This window comes from Trachypithecus francoisi, unplaced genomic scaffold (assembly GCF_009764315.1).
Source record: "Trachypithecus francoisi isolate TF-2019V2 unplaced genomic scaffold, Tfra_2.0 Lachesis_group11, whole genome shotgun sequence".
NCBI classification, from domain to species: Eukaryota; Metazoa; Chordata; class Mammalia; order Primates; family Cercopithecidae; genus Trachypithecus; species Trachypithecus francoisi.
Window position 1 is genome coordinate 80312220 of NW_022681456.1, and position 18028 is coordinate 80330247.

The window sequence follows — 18028 nt, forward strand, 5'->3', positions numbered from 1 at the left end:
TTCTCAACCCCTCACCCCTTTCACCTTCCCTCCCAGGCCAGCATGCTTTCTCAATTCCCAGGCTTCTCTCCACATGAGTTTCTCAACCCCAAAGCCAGAGCAGTGAAGCAGACCATTTCCAGAGAGCTGGACAGGGGGATAAGGAGGGAGAGGGTAGAGAATGGGGAAGAGCTATGGAGAAAAACCAAGTCATTCCAGCTTCTATTATTTTTCTTCTTCTTTTTTTTTTTTATTATGACTCACGTATACAATACAAAGTACTTGGACAAGGAACAGGGCTGTCAGGACACAAAATCTACATTCATAGCTGGACATAAAGACAAATGACAAAAAATTATTATTATAGATATATTTTTAACGTTTTTTTTTTCCTTTCAAGCACATTGCATAAACAGAGAATTCAAGACAGAGTTAACTATACATTCAGTGCAATTTAGTTCTACTCTACTGGGGTTAGAAGCACAATAAAAGCGCACAGGACCGGCGGGCTAGGCAGTCTCAGTTGTTGGGTTTTCTTAGTGAAATAAGCAGCAACAGACGACAACAAAACCGCATTACGAATACTCTCAAAGCAGGATTTCTTCCTATAGGTAGTGATAAAATACACTGGAAGTTTCTTTCTTTCTTTTTTTGGTTTTTATTTTTTTTCTCTTTTTTTCTCCTATAGCAGGATTTTAAAATTTTTCTCTTTTTCTTTTTCAAGATTATTGCAGGTTCCCTTTAGGTAGTATGTTAAAGATTTATTATTATTGTTGTTATTATTATTATTATTATTATTATTATTTTCATGATTATGGTGATTTCTGAGCGCTAACACTAATGTAGTTCAGAGGAAGCCGGGCCCAACAGAACAGAAATCAAACAGCGAAGGAGAGGAAGGCATGGGCCCAAGTGACCATGGGATGGTTAGGTAGGATTTTAGAGGTGACTGCAGGCTCCTATCTCCCCTTCTGGAAATGTGGGGAGGGGAGAGACCCACATCTCCTTCAGGTTTCCATCAGGTTCCTAGAGAAAGTCAAGGGGGGTTTTCTAAGCAGGGAGCCCTGGGGAGGGGGAGGGGATATTCCTTGCTTTTTTCCTTATTTCTTTACATTTGTCTTCCTTTCCTTCCTTTCCTTTCTTCATTTTTTTTCTGTCCTTTCCTTTTTTAAAAAAGTACATCTAGTACACTAGCCTTAGCATCAAAACAAAACCACAAGTTCTCTTCTGCATTTGAAGGGGGCTGCCCTCTAAAATAAATACCAGAGAAGCAGGGAGGTGGGAGTGTGGCAAGAGACAGACCCAGGAGCACAGAGGCCAGGTCTCAGACCTTAAAATCCAGGAAGGACTCAGAAGGGTGGGGGCAGGGACAAGTGTGTGTGGGGCAAGGAGTGAGACAGAGTCCGAACTTTTCGCTGTGTCTCGGTCTCCCCCCTCCAGCCCCCAAACAAATAAAGAAGGGGGAAGTCCAAAGGTAATAAAACCAGAGCTGCAAGTATCTGACAGGTAGTTAGAGTTGTGAGTGTCATTCCATTCTCTATAAAAGCAAATGACAGTCGTAAACTTCTCAATTTATCTGCTACCATAAAACGAAACTTCAAGGGAGTTGCTAAAGAGGGGGGGTCTCTCTTTTTTGCTTAGTCCTTGTTTTCTTCCTTTTCCTCCTCTTCTTTCTCCTCTTCCTCATTTCCTTCTTCCTCCACCTTTTCCTCATCTCGGGCTCCCGGCAGTTTATCCTTGTTGTTCTCCTTTTTCCACTTCATCCTTCGGTTCTGGAACCAGATCTTCACTTGTCTCTCGGTCAGTCCCAGGGCATGAGAGACTTCAATCCGACGCTTCCGTGTCAAATAAGGATTAAAGAGAAACTCCTTTTCTAGTTCCAAGGTCTGATACCGGCTGTAAGTTTGCCGTCCACTGCGCCTCCCCGGAGCTGGACAGAAGAAAACCCCAGTCTGGTTACATTTGGGTGGGGGCTCGGTTTTCCCTTGCCACTCTTCCTCCTCTAAACTCCCCTCTCTGATGTCCTCAGTTCCCCTCCCCTCTATGGAAAAGGCTAGCTAGAGCAGAAGGCAGACAAGGGCAGGAAAGTTGGGGGATTGTTTTGGTTTGGCTTCACCTTGGGAGGTGGGGTGGGGGTGGGGACTGGGGTCTGTTTGGAAACTGGGGCCTTTCAGGGGCTGGGGGAGACCTGTAGAATCCCCCCCCACCAGGCCTGTAATTCTAGGAAGTGGCCTTTGCAGCTTTGTTTACAAGTGCAGCATGGCATTTAGTGAGCAAGGCTGGGGACGGAGTGCTTCCAAAAGAAAGGAAAAAAAGCTGTGGGTAAAGAAGAGGGGCTCTGCCCACTGCCCTCTCCTTGTCTCTCTCTGCCTAATGCTTTTCCAATACGAAAAATAATTGATCTGCTGGAATGTATCACCGCTCCGCCTGATTGCTAACTGGAGACCAGCAAATAAATCATGGGCCATCCCCGCCGGAACTTGTCGCTTTATCGCTTCCCCCTGTACTTCGAAATTGAGCCATAAGGGGCCACCCTTGGAGGGGCTCATGACCTGAGCTACTCTGCAGGTCTCAGGGAGACCCCACAAGTCCTTGATTGGGGGGCTGGCTAGGGTTTTCTGGAGCTCAGGGACCCCTAATCTCCATGGCCACTCTCCTTTTGAGCATTCTTTTTTTCCCCCTCCTCTCAGGCTCCCCTGTCTTCTCCCAACTGGGGGAAGTACAGAAAAGTTCGGGTAGTGGCCCTCAGGCTGTTTCTCTGGGAGGAGGCTGTGGGTGCCCTAGAGAGCCAGAGAGCCTGTCCTTTGAGTCTCACCACTCTCTGGCTAGGGCAGAGAAACAGGGGTCTCCCTTTGCCCCAAGACAGCCTGGCCACTGTCCTGGACTCCAGGCTCCCTGCCTCTGGAGAAACCGGTTCGTTCCAAAGGCTGATAATCTCAAGGTACTCAGGGTACCATTCCCAGCCACCTCCCCAACTTTGACTTTAAAGACGGGGAGTGGGAGAGTCAGAGAAAGACAGACAGACAGAGATGGAGAAAACGATTTTTAACTCTTTGTAGCCACACACCAGCTTTCCCCCACCTTCACCCCAATCTCCTAAATGTTCTAGGCACCCCCTCCCTGCCCCGCCCCAGCGGAGCCTTCCCAACCTGGAGAAACCCACCCAGGCACGGGGGTGGGGCGGGAGAGACCCCAAAGCCAGGAGAAAAAGCGAGGGCAGACAAAAAGGAGGCGAGGGAGGGGGGGAAAACCCCGGAGCGCGGGAGACCAAGGGGGAAAGAGAAAAGGCTTCTCACCGTGGGGTCTCATCCATGGAAACATGAGGCTGGGAGACGAGTTTTGATTTAAGTGGCCTTGTCCTTCGCTACTGTTAGTGTTGGCGGAGGATTTACAGTCGGGATATTGCACCACGCTTGCCTCTTGCTGAGCCCCATAAAGGGACTGTCTGGGGAGCGCCTCGTAGCCATAGAATTTGGAGGCGTCTCCGTGGCAGCTAAGCGAGCACGGGTTCTGCTGATAGCCTGAGTTGGAGATGCCGGAGGTGCCGTGGTGGAAGAAGTCTTGGACGTGGTGCGAAGCGTGCTGGAAGCCGGGCGCCGAGCCGCCGGGCCCGTACACCAGCGCATGGCTCCTGCCCACGCTCTGAGGGAACCGGCAGTCGTAATAGGCCGGTTCCAGGGACTCGCCGCCTTTGTATTTGGAGAACAGGGGGTTGACGAAGTAGGAGCTCATGCTGGGTACATGAAAACCCGCGGCCCCCTCCCCTCTGCCTCGCGACTACTCCGCCCGGTACCCCCGAAACTCCCCCTCCCCCCGGGACCAAACCCCAGGCCGGCTGGCTCCCCGGGACTGGGCTGGGCTGGTGGGCTGGGGGCTGGGCAGGTTGGGGGGCGCCTCAGTGCTGAGCTCGGCCGGTTCAGCAGAGCTCCCGGGGCTGGGGCGCGGGCGGCGGCGGCGGGCGGCGAGCGGGCGGCGGCGGCGGCGGCGCTCCTCACTGTCGGTAGGTAGAGCTCGCGCTCTCTCACTTAGCTCTTTCCTTTAACAGCCCAGGCGAATTCCTCAGACTCCCGGCGGTGGCGGCGCTTACACGCGATTCGCGTTCATCAATCCACGACATGAAGACAGGCGAGAGAGAGAGAGAGAGAGAGAGAGAGAGAGATGGTGGGGGTTGAGGGGTACGGGGCTGGGGGGACCTGGAGGAAGGGGAGGGGAGGAGAGGGGGAGGGATGGGGGTGTGTGGTGTGTGTAGGGGGCTGGTGAGCCAGCCTCAGCTAATGGCTGGGGCCAGCTTTTCCAGGGTACGAATTTAGATGTGAAGGTGCCTCTCGCCCCCAACCTCGCTTCTCTTTTCCTTCTGCTCAGAGAGAGAGAGAGAGAGAGATACCTGAGCCAGCAGGTCAACCCAGGTTACCTCAACAGGTATATGATCTCCAAGGGGATGAATACCTGCAAGCCAGAGCAGGGCCCCTAACCCAAAAGATGGGCTCCCTAGGGAGTCCCTAAGTCTGGAGACTTTGAGGAGGAACAAGCACATCATACCCCTAAATACTTCGGGCATCAGACCCTCCATCCCCTGGCCCCTCTCCAGGGTCCAAATCTGTTCTGTCTTCTTCCTTCGATCCCGGAGACTCTCTTGCTACCTGCTATGGGTAGAGGAGAGGGTCAGAGGCGGTGGGGCTGGGGAAAACTCCATATACCCAGTCAGGGCCACACTGCCCTTTCAGACACCAGCCCCTGCATGGAGCAGGAAACCCAGGCAATGGCCACAAGCTTGGCTAGGGGCTCTGAGAGCAAAGCTGCTTATGGAGACTAAAAGGAAAGGGCAGCTGTGTGTCCCTGGCTTCTAGTTGGGCTGATTCAGGACATTTCTTCTTAGGAGACTATTTGCATCTGAGTTGAAGGGGACTGCAGCAGGCCTCTTACTTGTCCCCACATACCCCCATGCCAGAGGAAATGCCAGCTCAGCCTGGTGGGGCCCCTGGCTTCACTGCAGCCCCCTCGTCCCCAGGCAGGCTGCCCAGGCCAGGATGTGGATGGAAACTGTCAACAGACACTCTTTAAATATTTATCCACACTTTCCCTGGAGGGTTCCCCCAACCCCAAGACTGAACACATTTAAGTTAATTCTAATGGATTAAAGAACCTTAGTCCATCAGCACCCTTCTCTGGCCATAGTGTGTACAGTGATTTGGCCTTAACACAGATAGAGAGAAAAAGGGAGAAAGTGAGAATACATGCGTGTTGTGTGCATACAAATGAAAAAGATGAATAAGAATTATTTTTCCGGTCCTCTCCCTCACTAGTGTGTGAGGCTGTTACACCCAGGAAATCCTGGAGCACACTCAGGACACACACGCACTATACGTGCTGCTTCTCACCCTGAGACACATCAAGTCCATGCTCAGTGTAAACTAGCACACACATGCCTGGAAGCATCCCTGCCACCTCATAGACACTGTGCGCACATGTGCACACCCAGGCACACATGCACACGTGCCTGACAAACACAGATGAATCTTTAGGTCTTTGCATTATGAAAACAAAATGCTACCTGTTTTTCTTTCACATCCTGGGGGTTTCAGGGTTGGATGAGGAAGGAGGTGGTTAGGCAACCAGATCTTTTCCTTCCTCATCCGGAGCCCAGCTCTGGAGATGGAAAAAGGAATGGCGGTTCAGGGCAGGATGGTTTAGAGAGAATGAACACCTCCCCCCACCCAACCCAGTCCCTCTGTTATCTAACTAATTGCTGGGGAAATGGCCACTCTCTGTCAAATTCCCAAAGGAGATTCATTGGTGCAGGCTCCTTCCAGGATCCCCTGCATTCAGGGAATCCCACCCCCATATCAGGAGCTGCCCAAACTCTTAGACACCCGGAACTCTGGCATTGGAGCAGCAGGAGGGAAGGGTCAGAAGAGGGCTGTGCCAGGGCTACAGGCCTCCCTAGGGTCCAGAACAGTGGGAGTCAGGACAGGGCGTCTCTACCCCTACCACAGCTCACTTCAGCTTTGGTTTCAGCCCTGCCTTTTCTGAGCCTGCTCTTCGGGTGCTGCGATGAACAGAGTGGACTCTGGGCTCCCAGCATCTGGGTCACTGGAGACTGTCATAAATACTTTCTCTTCCCAGCCTGGAAATAGGAGGCCCAGAGGGCTGGATCCGCTCTGGGGCCTGCGCCTTATCATTTAGGGGGTGGGGTGGGGGGATATTTCGACATTTTATGGTCCAGCGAAAACCCTGCCAGAGAGCTATTCTTCCGGGCCTTTGTGTCTTGGAATGCGACTGTCCCGAGTGTGCCGCCACCGCCGCCTGCCCGGAGAGCCCACCAGTCCCGCAACCCCTGGCCGGACTTGGTTTCCCCTTTTAGGGGTTCCTCGCCATTCTTTCATTTGTTTGTTTGCTTTCTTTTACACGTTATCTGGTTTATTTCGCTCCCCGAGCCTGGAAATAAAGGAACCGAAAGCAGCCATCCTCGCCGAGGCCGTCTCTGTCCCTCTCCCCGAAGCCTGCACCGCCCTCATAGGTACCACGGATTTATGTTCGTTTGTCCGGGTCATTCTGCCTTTTTGTGTTAATTACTCGCTGCCTGCTTTGCACTTATCTCCTCCACAAAGCGATTATTTTTGATGCCTGCCCTCCCGAGCCTTCTGAGTCCGCTGCCAGAGCGAGGTCCCATCTCCCGCTGCCACTCGCGAATTATTTACACCTCGCAGGTGAGAGGATTGATTTGCTCAGAGTCAGTGGGGCCGGGCCGGCAGAGGCGCGGGGCCTTCTCGCAGCGGCTGCGGGCCGGGCCTCAAATGTCAGTGAGGCCAGGGCGGCCCGGGGCACGGCCGCCTCTATCATTGAGCAACAGCGCCACCTCGCGTCCATTTGCTCCAATGCAGTCCGACTGGGAAAAAGCTAACAGAGGTCCCAGGCTTGCCCCAAAGGTGGGAAGTGGGAGGAAGGAACCTCCAGATGGGTGCGCAGGGGAGAGATTCCCGGGAAGGGAGTTGCCCCAGGACTGCTGTTCTTGTGTTTTCTAAGTTCTTGAAATAAAACCTTGTGAAAGGTTCCACACTGTTTTCTCTTTTTGTTACCCTCCCTTCTCGAATTAAGAGACTCTAAGCAAAGCAACTACCGCGATCTACCCCCATTCAGGCACATTTCTGGGCTTGGAACATCTCCGCGAACGCGGATGCACGCTCCGAGGCTCCCACGACCGCCTGCCCGTGGCGCGCACCCTAAAGCCCTCGCTCCTCTTACCCTGATGCTGGCCCCGCACCGACTATTCCGCCGCCTCCTGCAGGACTTTGGGGTGGGACTCTGACTTCTCCAGGCTGTTTGACCCCTGGTTTGTAGCCCATCCCTCTCGCGCGCGCGCTCACCACCTCTCCCTCTCAGCCAGTGAGGTCCTGTTCTCCGTGAGCCATAGACAAAACATTCCTATAATCCGATTTCAAAGGGAAGAGTGTCCACCTTATTTAAACCATAAAACAATTAAGCCCAGACGTCTAGCCAGCTCCGCGCTGCTGTTTTGTTCGGCCCCATTCAGAACTCAGAACAGGGAGACAAACAGTGCCATAAAAGTGGCATTTCGGGGCTGCGGAAATGTACCTATCCGCTGCCTTCCCAAGTGGAACAACCTTTAGGGTTTTGTGATTCTGACAAAGGAACAGAGGAGAGGTGGGAGGGGAAGATTAGGGGAAGAGGGCGTTTGCTAGCCCCTCTCTACCCCCAGCTTTCATTTCTTTCCCCAGATGCAAGTTGTGTTGTTGTTTTAATTCGTAAATGATAGCGAATAAAAAATGATTCCAATCCTGACCTGCAGGCTGGGCTGGGATTGAACAGTGGGCCGGGCCGGGTGGGCCTGCTCTGCATCCCATGATTTTCCTCAGGGTCTTCCAAGCCCGCGGCCCTCCTTCCTGCCCGCAGTAAGGCCGCTCAGGCCGGCTGCAGGAAGCAGGCCGCGCTGATGGACGCTGAGGGGAGGCGACAGAGCCTGGGAGCAGGGGCGGGGTGGAAGCCCGGAAACGCCGCTCTCGGTCTGGGAGAGAAGCCCGCATCCTGGCTCTCCCGACCAGGGGAGAGAGGGGTGTCTTGGCCTCCACTGGGTGGGGAACAGGAGTCAGAGTTCCAGAACAGCAAAATGGCCAAAGAGAGGTGTGAGGAAGGAGAAAAACTATAGGCAAAGCACCTTTCAAATGGACCAAGAAAACAATGCTTCTGGAATTGGGCAGGCGGTCTCCTAAGCTTGAAAGAGGAGCTGGTGCTTCAGCGACTGCGAAGTCCCTTGTTGCGACTTGATTGCCCCCCACTATTATCGAAACAAAATTTTCACCCCTTCCTACCTTCCTCCAGTCACCGAAATTGGAGTTTTTAAATAGAAGGAGAGAGTAGGAGATTCAAATGATGGGGAAGGGGCTGGTCCCTACAAGTGTCTCACCATCCTGTAAGGTGATGCTACGGTGAGCAGCACATGGGCTGGGGTCTCTAATTATTATTTTTTTTCACGGAGGTATCCCCCAAATATTCAGAGCGACATCCTGCACCTTTGGCAGAATGGGCAGCTTGAGATATTAAAGGACTATATTTCTATATTTCAAACAGCCTGATTTTAATACTTTCCAGATTGGGGGATTTCCAAGAAAGGGGGCGCTGGGCCGAGGCATACCCGCAGCTTGTGTCTGCTTCTGATTAGCAGATTAAAACTGCTGGTTCTAGGAAGGCGCTCTGGGGTACAGTACAGCCGATCAGCCCCACCGGGCTGTTACACACACATCCCCACACCTTTGCGCTTGGGGTCCCACAGCCACCAGGGAGCACCCACTCCTGGCTAATCTCTGGCCAGCTTCCTTGGGCCTTGGGCACACCATCCCCCAGAAATGCTGCAGCTGCACAACATGACCCAGTCACCCCTAGACAAACATTCAAACTAAATACCAGAGTAGGGGAGACAGAAATTGGGAAGAAAAGAACTAGGAGAAAGACAGAGAGGAGCCGAGACTGCATTGAGAAGTAGAAACTACATCTAATTCTGATTGTATTGGCTTTGCCATCTTTCTCCTTCCTTCCTTTTTTCCTTTCTTCCTTTTCTTTCCTCTCTCCTTCCATGTCCCGTCTCTTCTCTCTCACTCTCTGTTTTTCTTCTCTTTCTCCCATTGCAGTCCCCAGTGCCTGTCCTGCTCCCTGAGGCCTGCCTGGCCTTCCTACTAGTCGCACACCCCCTCCCAGCCTTTTTTCCCAGCCATCCCTGGAAGCACCAAAGCACCAATGCAGCCAGGCAAGAATCCAGCCTGGGCCCTCACCCAGCACCCAACTTTCATCTTCACCTATCTCTTCCCTCCGATCTCTTGTACTCATAAATTATTACAATTAATTACAGCCAAGGAAAGCCATTCATGCCGTGCCTCTCCCCCGCACTCCATCTAGCCACCAGGAAACTTGTAGGCAGCCAGCCGGGGCAAGCACAAGCTGGGCCTGGGCCTCAGCAGCCTCCACCCCGCCCCCAAAGCCCCCCCACCCCTCCCTGACTGGAGAGAAGCAGCAGGCATTTGCCCTTCCAAGGTAGAAGGAGCCCATTCTCTGGCTCCAGCCTCCGCTAGACGACCTGAGCACTTGCCTCCTCCACAACAGCAGACTGGGAACCATAGGGAGGAGAAATAACGAGAACTGGATACAGTTGGGTTTCTGGTTTTTTAAGTGACTTCGATATATTAACACAGGGCTGTTCTACCATAACAAACAGAAGCACGTTACAGGACGGACGCTGGGGACAAACGCTGGGGATGAGAAGAAACACTGCTATGTACAGCCCAAGCTGCCGGCCTGCACGGCCCGATCCAGCCCGCGGCATAGTCCCCAGCCCTCGCCCCTCAGCTCCTGGGCTGAGAATCATTATGATGTATGTGTGTGTGTCTTTTTGTTGTTGTTGTACAAAATCTGCACGCAGAGGGCCCCAGGCCCGGGGAGGGATGGCCTGGACCAAATACGATACAGGGGGGAAAAATAGAAATATAGCAATTCAAGTACTGGCTTCTCTGAAGAAAGGAGAAAAAAAATCACATTTGTGTGTGTCATTTATTTCGGTTGCGCTGGGGAAAGAGAACGCAGTTTCTCTCCCCGCCTCCTCCTCGCTGGGTAGAACTAACTCTAAAACACCAATATCTCAACACTGAACCCTCCCAAATCGCAAGAGTTTTCTTTTCCCCTTCCTTTTTTTTCTTTTTAAGCTGATTGGCTTTTCTCTATCTTGCTCTTTCCTTTTCTTTTTCGTCTCTCCCCCGCCTGTGTTGGGGTATTTTGTGGGGTTTTTGTTTTTCCCTTGGCTGTGCTGAGGCAGCAGGCTGGGCAGTGTTTAGGACTGCTCCTTGTCGGTTTTCTCTTTATTCATCTTTTTCATCTTCATCCTTCGGTTCTGAAACCAGATTTTGACCTGCCGCTCGGTGAGATTGAGAACCCGGGCCACCTCGTACCGACGGTCCCTGGTTAAATACATATTGAAGAGAAACTCCTTCTCCAGTTCCAGCGTCTGGTACTTGGTGTAGGGGCAGCGCTTCTTCCTCGTGGAGCGGGCGTGAATCCAGTTGGCCACGGGGTTGCCTGCAGGGCCAAACACAAGCAGGGGTCAGTGGAGCCCCTTTCCAGCCCAGGACTTCTGCTACTCTACCCCCAGACTCAGCCAGGCTCCCCAAACGCAATCACTGAACCTGAATTTGGACACATTTTGCTTTAGGAATTTTCCTCCTTCCTTGTTTTGCATTCTGTCCCCTCCCCAGCTTCCCCCTTTTCAGTTTCCAGCACCTAAAACTGTAGGAAATCCAAAGCTATCAAAGCCCCTCCAATCTGGTCCTCAGCTTCAAGAGTAGTAATTTGAGAATATCCTCATAAAAAGTCCAAATTCCCAACCGTTTCATAGGCCCATAAACGCTTCTCTCCCTTGTTTTTTATTTTTATAGCAAGGTCTCTCTCCTCCCCACTTCCCTCCTCCTCTGCCCCCTCCCATCCTCCCAGCCCACGACCAAGTCCTGAAATTTTAGCAGTTCTGCTTCCTGACCCTGAGAGTCCCTAAACCCCTCACCTCCCTCTGCAGCACCCTCCTCCCGCTTGGAGTTCAACCCTGCTGAGGCGAATTCTCAGGGTGATGCTGAAACGGGCAAAGTCTTTCTCCTCTCCCCAGAGAGCTGCTGGCCTTGGGGACAGGCTCCCCTATATCTTAGTTTTCCTGTTTGGCCTCCAGTGCCCCCCTCCTGCCAGCCCTAGGACAGGCTCTGCAGGAGCCAAGCCTCCAATTTCAGGTTTATGGGAGTAGCTGAGGGCAGGGAGGGAAGCCTTCAGAGGGGTATAATTAGGCCCTGGCCCCTTATGGGGCTGGAGGAAAAGATTTCCTGCAGCCCCCTCCTGGGACTCCCCCAGACACTTCCTCACACCCAGGGGGCTGCACCCCCTCCCCTGCTGTTTCTCCTTCTTTCCCCTTCTTCTGACCCTGCAGCTCCCACCTGCCCCCCACCCTAGCCCTCCTGTGCAATCCTCAGAAGGTGCCTGTCTCCCTGATTGGAGTGTGTGTGTGTGTGTGTGTGTGTGTGTGTAGAATTCTCTAATCTGGGGTGATGCCCACTCCTCATCCCTGATCCCTATTCTCAACCCTTAACCTCCAAGACCCTCAGAAGAGGGTTCTCAAGTTTAAGGAGACTCAGACCCCACTTTTGTCCCCACTTCTCTTTGAAAGTCCTGATCTCCCCAAGTTCCCAGGCTTCGGAATATCTCAGACCCCTCACCCAGTGCTCCTGGGGGAGAAGTCCATGGACCTTCTGTTTTATGAATCTCTAGTGGGGTGAGGACCTCCACGCTGACTGGGAAGCAGGGGTAATTCTTCTCGCTGGGGGTATCTCCTCTGTGCCCCCAGTGTCCTCCTCACCTCTTCCCCATCCCATCTCAAATCATAAACTGAACCTCGCCCCCAGCCCCATCCCCTGGCCCTGTCTGCATTTCTTCGAAAGTGGTGACTGAGCCAAAAAGCCTGGGCTGGGAGGAGGGGGCAGGGGTCTCTCATCAAAGCCATCTCCTGAGAGAGGAGCTCCCCTCGGCCCTCTCCCAACCTGTCTCCCTGGGCCCCCTTCTCAGACCTCCTGCCCCTGAAAGCTCCCCAAGGTAATTCGCTTTTATTGAGTCCTCGCCCCCTCGCCCCTCTCCCGAGCTCCCTGCACGGTTCGGGAGGGCTGTAATCCGGCTGCCCCCGCCCGTCCTCCCCTCCCCTCCCGCGCCGGTTGTAAAGGAAAATTGCTCCCAACTTACTGGGGTCCAGGTCGGCCTTCTCCTCTTTGTGCTTGCTGCCGGCGAGCGCGTCCGCCTCGGGCGAGGGCAGTGTCTGCGGGGCGCGGTCGCGCAGCTCCCCGGGCGAGCCGTACATGTAGTCCGGATAGCTGCGGCCGTCGCCCGGGCCGCAGTCCGCGCGGCGCCCGGGGTAGGCGTCCGGCTTGAGGGCGTAGTGACGGCCCCCGGCCGGGAAGCTGGGGAAAGAGACGGCGCCGGACAGCGGCTCGAGCCAAGTCCGCATGTAGCGCGTGTCGGCGCCGAGGTGGGGCTGGGGGCCGTACGGGTGATATACCACGGACGACTGCGAGGGCACGGGCGCCCACGACGTGCTGAACACTGCCGGCTTGGGCGCGAAGCTACAGGACGGAAAATCGCTACAGTCCGGCACCAAACCGCTGGGTCTGGCGGCGGCGGGGTGAGCCCCCGTGGCCGGAAACCTGGACGCTAGGAGGTCTTCATTGTCGTGAGAGATGAGCGAGTCCACGTAATAGTTACTGATGGGCCCCGTCGCCGACATCGTAACGGGGTTTTACATACATAAGATTATTGTATGAACTGTATATGTACTTTTTATCTGCTCACAGAACAATCAAGGCAGGTAATTATTTTTCCAGCCTTTTCCCCGCAGCTCATTGGCTCCCCGGCCCCCACGTGATCGTATTTACCCAAAAATACGGCGCGGATCAATGCGCAGGGGCTTTTTTTTCCTTGCTTTTTTTCCCCCTCTCCCACCCCCTTCCCTCTGCTGCTCCCCGCGACCTGCGATTTCCTGGGGGTCCGGAACTCTGGACCCAAGGCACCGGTCACCCGCTCAGGACGGCTCCTAGCTCATCTGAGAAGCCCCTGTGCCCATGTCCACCCATAAGCAGATGGCCTCCCCCCAACCATGAGGATTTTTTAATGGGGTGAAAATGCCAGTCCCCGAAGCCAGGGTTCTCGGACCCCAAGGGCCGAGCTGGGCGCGGGAGCTCCGCAGGGGCGGGGAGGCCGACCGAGGTAGGTGGAGGAACTATTTCTTGACGTAATCAGTCTCTGTCGGCCCCGACGCTCCCGCAGTCTCTGCGCGAGCCGAGATCAGCGATTGTCAGTTCGGAACGTGGCTTTTAAAAATGCGTTTTTAAATAGTGTGTATGTATGTATTTCTTTCAGAAGCAGCAGCAGCGGTGAGGGAGGGAGGGTGGGAGGGGACTGGGGAAGCTGAGATACAGGGAAGGAAGGAGGGAAGGGGAGCGTTCTTCTGCCACTGGCCAACTCAGCCCCCCAAATCTGGGTTGGGGAAGCCTGGGAAAGGTGCTCCCTGGGGGGGAGGTGTAGAACCTCAGGATCTCATAACCTTTATCAGCAGCCTCAAAAGTCTTCTTTTTGCTTTGGCACAGATATACAGGCGCCTTTATTTTAAATTTATTGTCTATATTTATCTTTCTTTGCCAGCTTGAAGAAGTGTAGGAGAGATCCACACAACTTAAGTGGGGCGTACCCATCCCATCTTCCTACTCACCCTCCTTTGCCCCCAACTCCATCTCTGCGACATTTCCCCCACCCCCACCCCCTAAAAAAGAAGTCACTCCTGGGCTCTGTCTGCAGAGAGCCAGGGTGAGAGCGGGCAAGGCAAGAGAGCGACCTCGGTCGTGGGCAAGTAGCTTGTTTTTACGTCCTTCAATAAAATTTTTATGAGGATCATTTGATTGTTCATAAATGTGTCTTTCATTAAATAAAATTGTAGGCTGTTTTTGGAACGGGAAAAAAGCAACGGAGGGACGGGAGAAAGCAATTTCTTTGGGGTCGGATGCAGGAATTCCAGAGGGGGCAGTGTGATTGTAGAGGAATATCAGACAACTTGGATTCCTCCCCCCAATAAGTTGGTTGCTACCCTCCTCCTTCAATTGAGGGTTTGTGCCCAGCCCTCTGCTTTCCATCAGACTGTCCCATGGTGGTGTAGTAAAGGGAGCTTTAGTCAAGTAGGAAATTATCAGTGTGGGTGAAGAAGAGGGGGCATGGAGGTTGGCTGGGGGTGGGGGGGAAGGGACAGGTGATGCCTCCAGAGATATGGTGCACTGAGGCAGAGTAGAGTGAATTTGAAGGAGGGGTGCAATTTCAGGGTCAGAAAGGAAGAGTCCCAGTCTGTGGCCAGGGAAAATAGGCAGGAGCTGAGGCTGAGATGCAGGCTCTGGAGGCGGCAGGGTAGGAGTCTTCCCAGACCCAGCCACGCCTGCCCTTCTTTGCCTGTCCTGTCCCCAGGAGGGGACCAAATGCCAGGGGTGGGGGCGGGGGCTAGTTTTCTCCTGCATCTCTGTGGATCTTTCCCCTGTGGGGTGGAGAAGGGCTGGGGAGAGTGTGTATAGTATGTGTGTTGCGGGGGAGGAAAGTTGGGGGGAGACAGCTGCAGCTGGCAGCACCGACCCCAGCTCCATAGGCCCCCTCCCAAGTCTCTGCTCCTCCCCCTCTCCCGTTCTTTCCTTTTCCTTTTCGGTCTAGCGGGGCGGTTTAACGAGGCTGCGATTTCAACACATGGGGGAGGATGAAGGATGTGTTTGGTTGGGGAGAGGCTACTTGGGGGTTCAGCTCCTTGGCGCCACTGTCTTCCCCTCCCTTGAGCTGGACTGAGCTGGGAAACCCAACTTACAACAAGAAACAGAATATCTCTTTGGCCTTGATGGAGTTGGGTTAGCTGTCAATCAAAAAATCTCCCTCACTAGTTCAAGGAAAAGACAGGAGGTTCCAGTGCCCCTGCCGAGGCTTTCTCCAAATCCCCAGTGCAGCCAGCACCTCCCCCAGCCCAGGGCGGCTGAGGACCCCGCCCGGCTCTTGGGCGGCTGCTGGCAGCGATGAGCAGAGACGTTTAGCCCTCAGCGGGGCCCGGGGCCAGACTGCGACCAAGAGGACATCAGAGGACAGAGTCTGAGAGACTGAACCCGAGACAGCCGGGGACAGACCAACTGAAACACGGAGCCAGGCCCAAGAGAGGAAAGAAGGAAACGGAGCATTAGAATAAAGAGAAAAAAGGGGGAGAATTAAAGAAGGCAGGCAAGACGAAAAGAGATAGGAGAGCCGGGAAAGGCAGGCGTGCAGAGAGGGAGGCGGAGGAAGTGCGGCCGTACGCAGGCAGGACGGGGCAGGGGCGAGCTGGCGGAGCAGCCGTGGCATTGTGCAGCCCGCAGGCTTGCCGGGCCTTTGCCGCGGGACCGGCTCCGGGCGCGGCAGCCACTTCTGTCTGGACACAAAGGCGGAAGAGGCCTCCTTTCCTGCCCCTCCTAGGAGACTTGCTCGGGTGGGTACACTAGGCCTCCGGGATATAGAACCCCATATTGGCCCAGACAGCCGCTCAGGCGGCTGGGGGCTGAGCCCTGCTCTAGTCAAGGGGCGAAGAAACAGAAGAGGAAAGAGGTTTCACGCCTGCTCCTCCTTTGCGTCTTCTCCTGGCGACAAGGCCAGCTGCCCCAGCCTCAGCTTTCCTGGAGGAAAGAGTCCCTAAGGAGCCTCCCCTATGGGCCTCTGCTATTTGGGAAAGTTCCTCAAATAGACATTGGGGCTGTAAAGAGACGCCCCCTTCTCTCCTACCCCCTTTGAACACCTCCTTCTTTTCAACTCTTGAGCTGCCTGCGCACCCTGCCTGCCCACTCTGCGGAGGCGGCAGCAGCGGGCAGTGAGGATCACTGGCGGGATCCCTGCTGCCATGAAATCCCCTGTGAAACCAAGGAGACTGTCGCTTTTCTTTATTTTATTTTGTTTTTTTTCCCGGGAGTATGAACTCCGAACTCTTCCCACTCAGAGGCAGGCACGACTGAGGATCAGGAAGCAGGCCTCGCCCACAGCCCCTTCCCAGCCAATGCCTCATTTTCCCTGCGCCTTTCGAAGAGAGGCGGCCTTGGGGAGGGGGGCTAGAAGAGGCTGGGAGTCCCGGAGTCTACTGGGCGGAGGTTCCGCAGGTCCACAACTGCATGTGGCCTGTAGCCCCCATTCTCCACATTCGGAGGGGGGTGGGTGGCAAACCAGGGCTTTGAAGCGGACCTGCAGATTTCCCTCAAATCCAGGTTTGTAGGTGCGGGGGCGGGGCACAAAGGATATGGGGGCACCAAGAAGGAAGGTCTGTCTTCCTGGGGTTCAGTTACTCCTTCTGAATCTTCTGCCATACTCTAGACTCCCCCTCACCCACACACTCTCTTCAATTTTCCTCAGCACCATTGGGGCAAACCCAGGGACTGGAGGCCACTGGGAGTTCTTATTGGGGAGGGGGAAACCCCAGCTTTAGCTCGCAGCTGTGCATTTGCTCTGTTTCTTAGAGTTCCTTCCTAACCCCTAAAGACTTCACTGGGCACAGGAGAGACCCCTGAGGGGGAGGGGCACCCTTATTCCATCACCTGAAACCTGGGCAGCTGCGGCCATAACCAAACTAGCACCGTGGGAAGGACAGGCAGAAAGATAGACAGGTTAGAGTCGTCCCCTCCCCCTGCCCCGCGCCTTCCTTTTAGTGATTTAAATTCCCTCCGGTTCAATCCACACCGTCAAGTTCGGATTAAATTTAAAACAGGCTTTCTCCCGTGCCCCCAGCAGGCCATCCCGGCTGCCGCAGGCAGGGAGCCCGCTCCCGGCTCGTCAGCACCCGCCCTGCGCGGAGAAGGCCGTACTCCATTTGCTTTCATTTTCCTTCTCCCCCTGAAATGGGCTCATTTCACCTCTCCACTGCCCTCTCCCCCTCCCCGCCCCCTCCCCAGTTCCCCTCTACTTTCCCCCCTTCTCTCTCCTGATCCCTCTTTGTTGGGAAAAACACACCCACACACAACTCCTCCTAGCTAAGGCCTGCGCTGGAAGCAGAAACTGAGTTCTCTTGGCCTGCCGCGAGGAGACCCGCGTCCTGCCCCCACCCCAGGTGGGTATCTGGGATCCCTACACGCCAGGAGTCAGGTCCCCAAGCCCAGCAGGAGTGAAATCCCCAGGGCCTGTGAACGTGGCCCTCTCAACGCCACGGCCTGCCGGGCCTGCATTCCCGCCGGCGCCCCCGCCCTGCTGCTCCGCAGCAAACGGGGCTATTTCCGGCTCCCCCAACATGGTCTGGTTTTCCAGCCTGGGAGTGGCTGGAGGGGGAGCCGCCCCAGAGCTAGAGCCGCTCCCTGCCCTGCCCGGAGGCCCAATGGCCCTGAGCGCCTTGTTACCTGATCTTTTGTGTGATGTATGTGTCGCAAGGAAATTTGCAGTGACTTTGGAGCCCAGACTGAGGAAGCGGAGGTGGCGAAAGGAGAGACAATACGGGTCCGAAGTACAATTAAGGGGCCAGAACCGCTCGTCTCTCCCCCGCCCTCCTTGCCCGACTGCGAGCTGTCTGGCCTCAAACCTCAGGGCGACACGCGAACCTGGAGCCGGAAACTCAGCCCGTGGCAGAGGGAGTCAGAGGACTCTGCATCCAGAAAACAGAAGCAAAGCGCCCTTCCAACTTGGGGGCGCCTTAACCAGCCCCGCTGAGTTGCAGAGAACCCAATGAATGAAAGTGCAAATTCCGCCGTTTTTCCTGATTTTTTTTCCAGCCTTGGGAAGGAGAGCTCAGGGTTTGGGGCGTCTCAGACAGAAAGGCAAATCGCATCTCCTGAGGCAGACAGACCCACAACATGAGTGTGAGCCTGAGATCACATACAGGTTCAACATTTCCCGAGGCCTCTTTGCCAGGCCCGGCGGGCGCCGATCTCCCTACCTTCTCTCCCTCCAGGGCCTCAGGCAGAGAGACCCAGAAGACTCGGTCCCTCTGGTTTGGTCCAATCCCGCTTCA

The 18028-nt window shown here is 54.7% G+C and overlaps 3 protein-coding genes and 1 long non-coding RNA gene across 4 annotated transcripts in view; 1 reads left to right on the top strand and 3 right to left on the bottom strand.

Moving 5' to 3' along the window:
* The window catches only part of HOXC4 (homeobox C4), a 61286-nt gene extending 43258 nt beyond the window's left edge, over window positions 1-18028 (bottom strand). Inside the window, exon 1 of the mRNA XM_033221831.1 lies at window positions 17954-18028. The gene's annotated coding sequence lies outside the window, so the exon portion shown is untranslated. The remainder of the gene's footprint in view (window positions 1-17953) is intronic.
* On the bottom strand, window positions 206-4127 carry HOXC8 (homeobox C8). Its single transcript, XM_033221838.1, has 2 exons — window positions 3276-4127; window positions 206-1909 (listed from the first exon to the last, which is right to left on the bottom strand). Exons 1-2 carry the CDS (start codon window positions 3709-3711, stop codon window positions 1617-1619), a joined length of 729 nt encoding a protein of 242 aa, XP_033077729.1. The 5' UTR covers window positions 3712-4127; the 3' UTR covers window positions 206-1616.
* HOXC9 (homeobox C9) lies at window positions 9643-13260 on the bottom strand. The gene is made up of 2 exons (XM_033221834.1): window positions 12250-13260; window positions 9643-10557 (listed from the first exon to the last, which is right to left on the bottom strand). The coding sequence occupies exons 1-2, from the start codon at window positions 12785-12787 to the stop codon at window positions 10313-10315; spliced, it is 783 nt and encodes a 260-aa protein (XP_033077725.1). The 5' UTR covers window positions 12788-13260; the 3' UTR covers window positions 9643-10312.
* On the top strand, window positions 13274-13950 carry LOC117090015. Its single transcript, XR_004439855.1, has 2 exons — window positions 13274-13402; window positions 13702-13950. It is a non-coding gene; the product is annotated as an uncharacterized LOC117090015 (long non-coding RNA).

Coding starts and splice junctions, on each gene's coding strand:
- HOXC8 (XM_033221838.1), bottom strand. CDS start 3,711: ATGAGCTCCTACTTCGTCAACCCCCTGTTCTCCAAATACAAAGGCGGC. Junction 1,910..3,275: donor TCCATGGATGAGACCCCACG/GTGAGAAGCCTT, acceptor TCTTCTGTCCAG/CTCCGGGGAGGCGCAGTGGA.
- HOXC9 (XM_033221834.1), bottom strand. CDS start 12,787: ATGTCGGCGACGGGGCCCATCAGTAACTATTACGTGGACTCGCTCATC. Junction 10,558..12,249: donor GAAGGCCGACCTGGACCCCA/GTAAGTTGGGAG, acceptor TTGGCCCTGCAG/GCAACCCCGTGGCCAACTGG.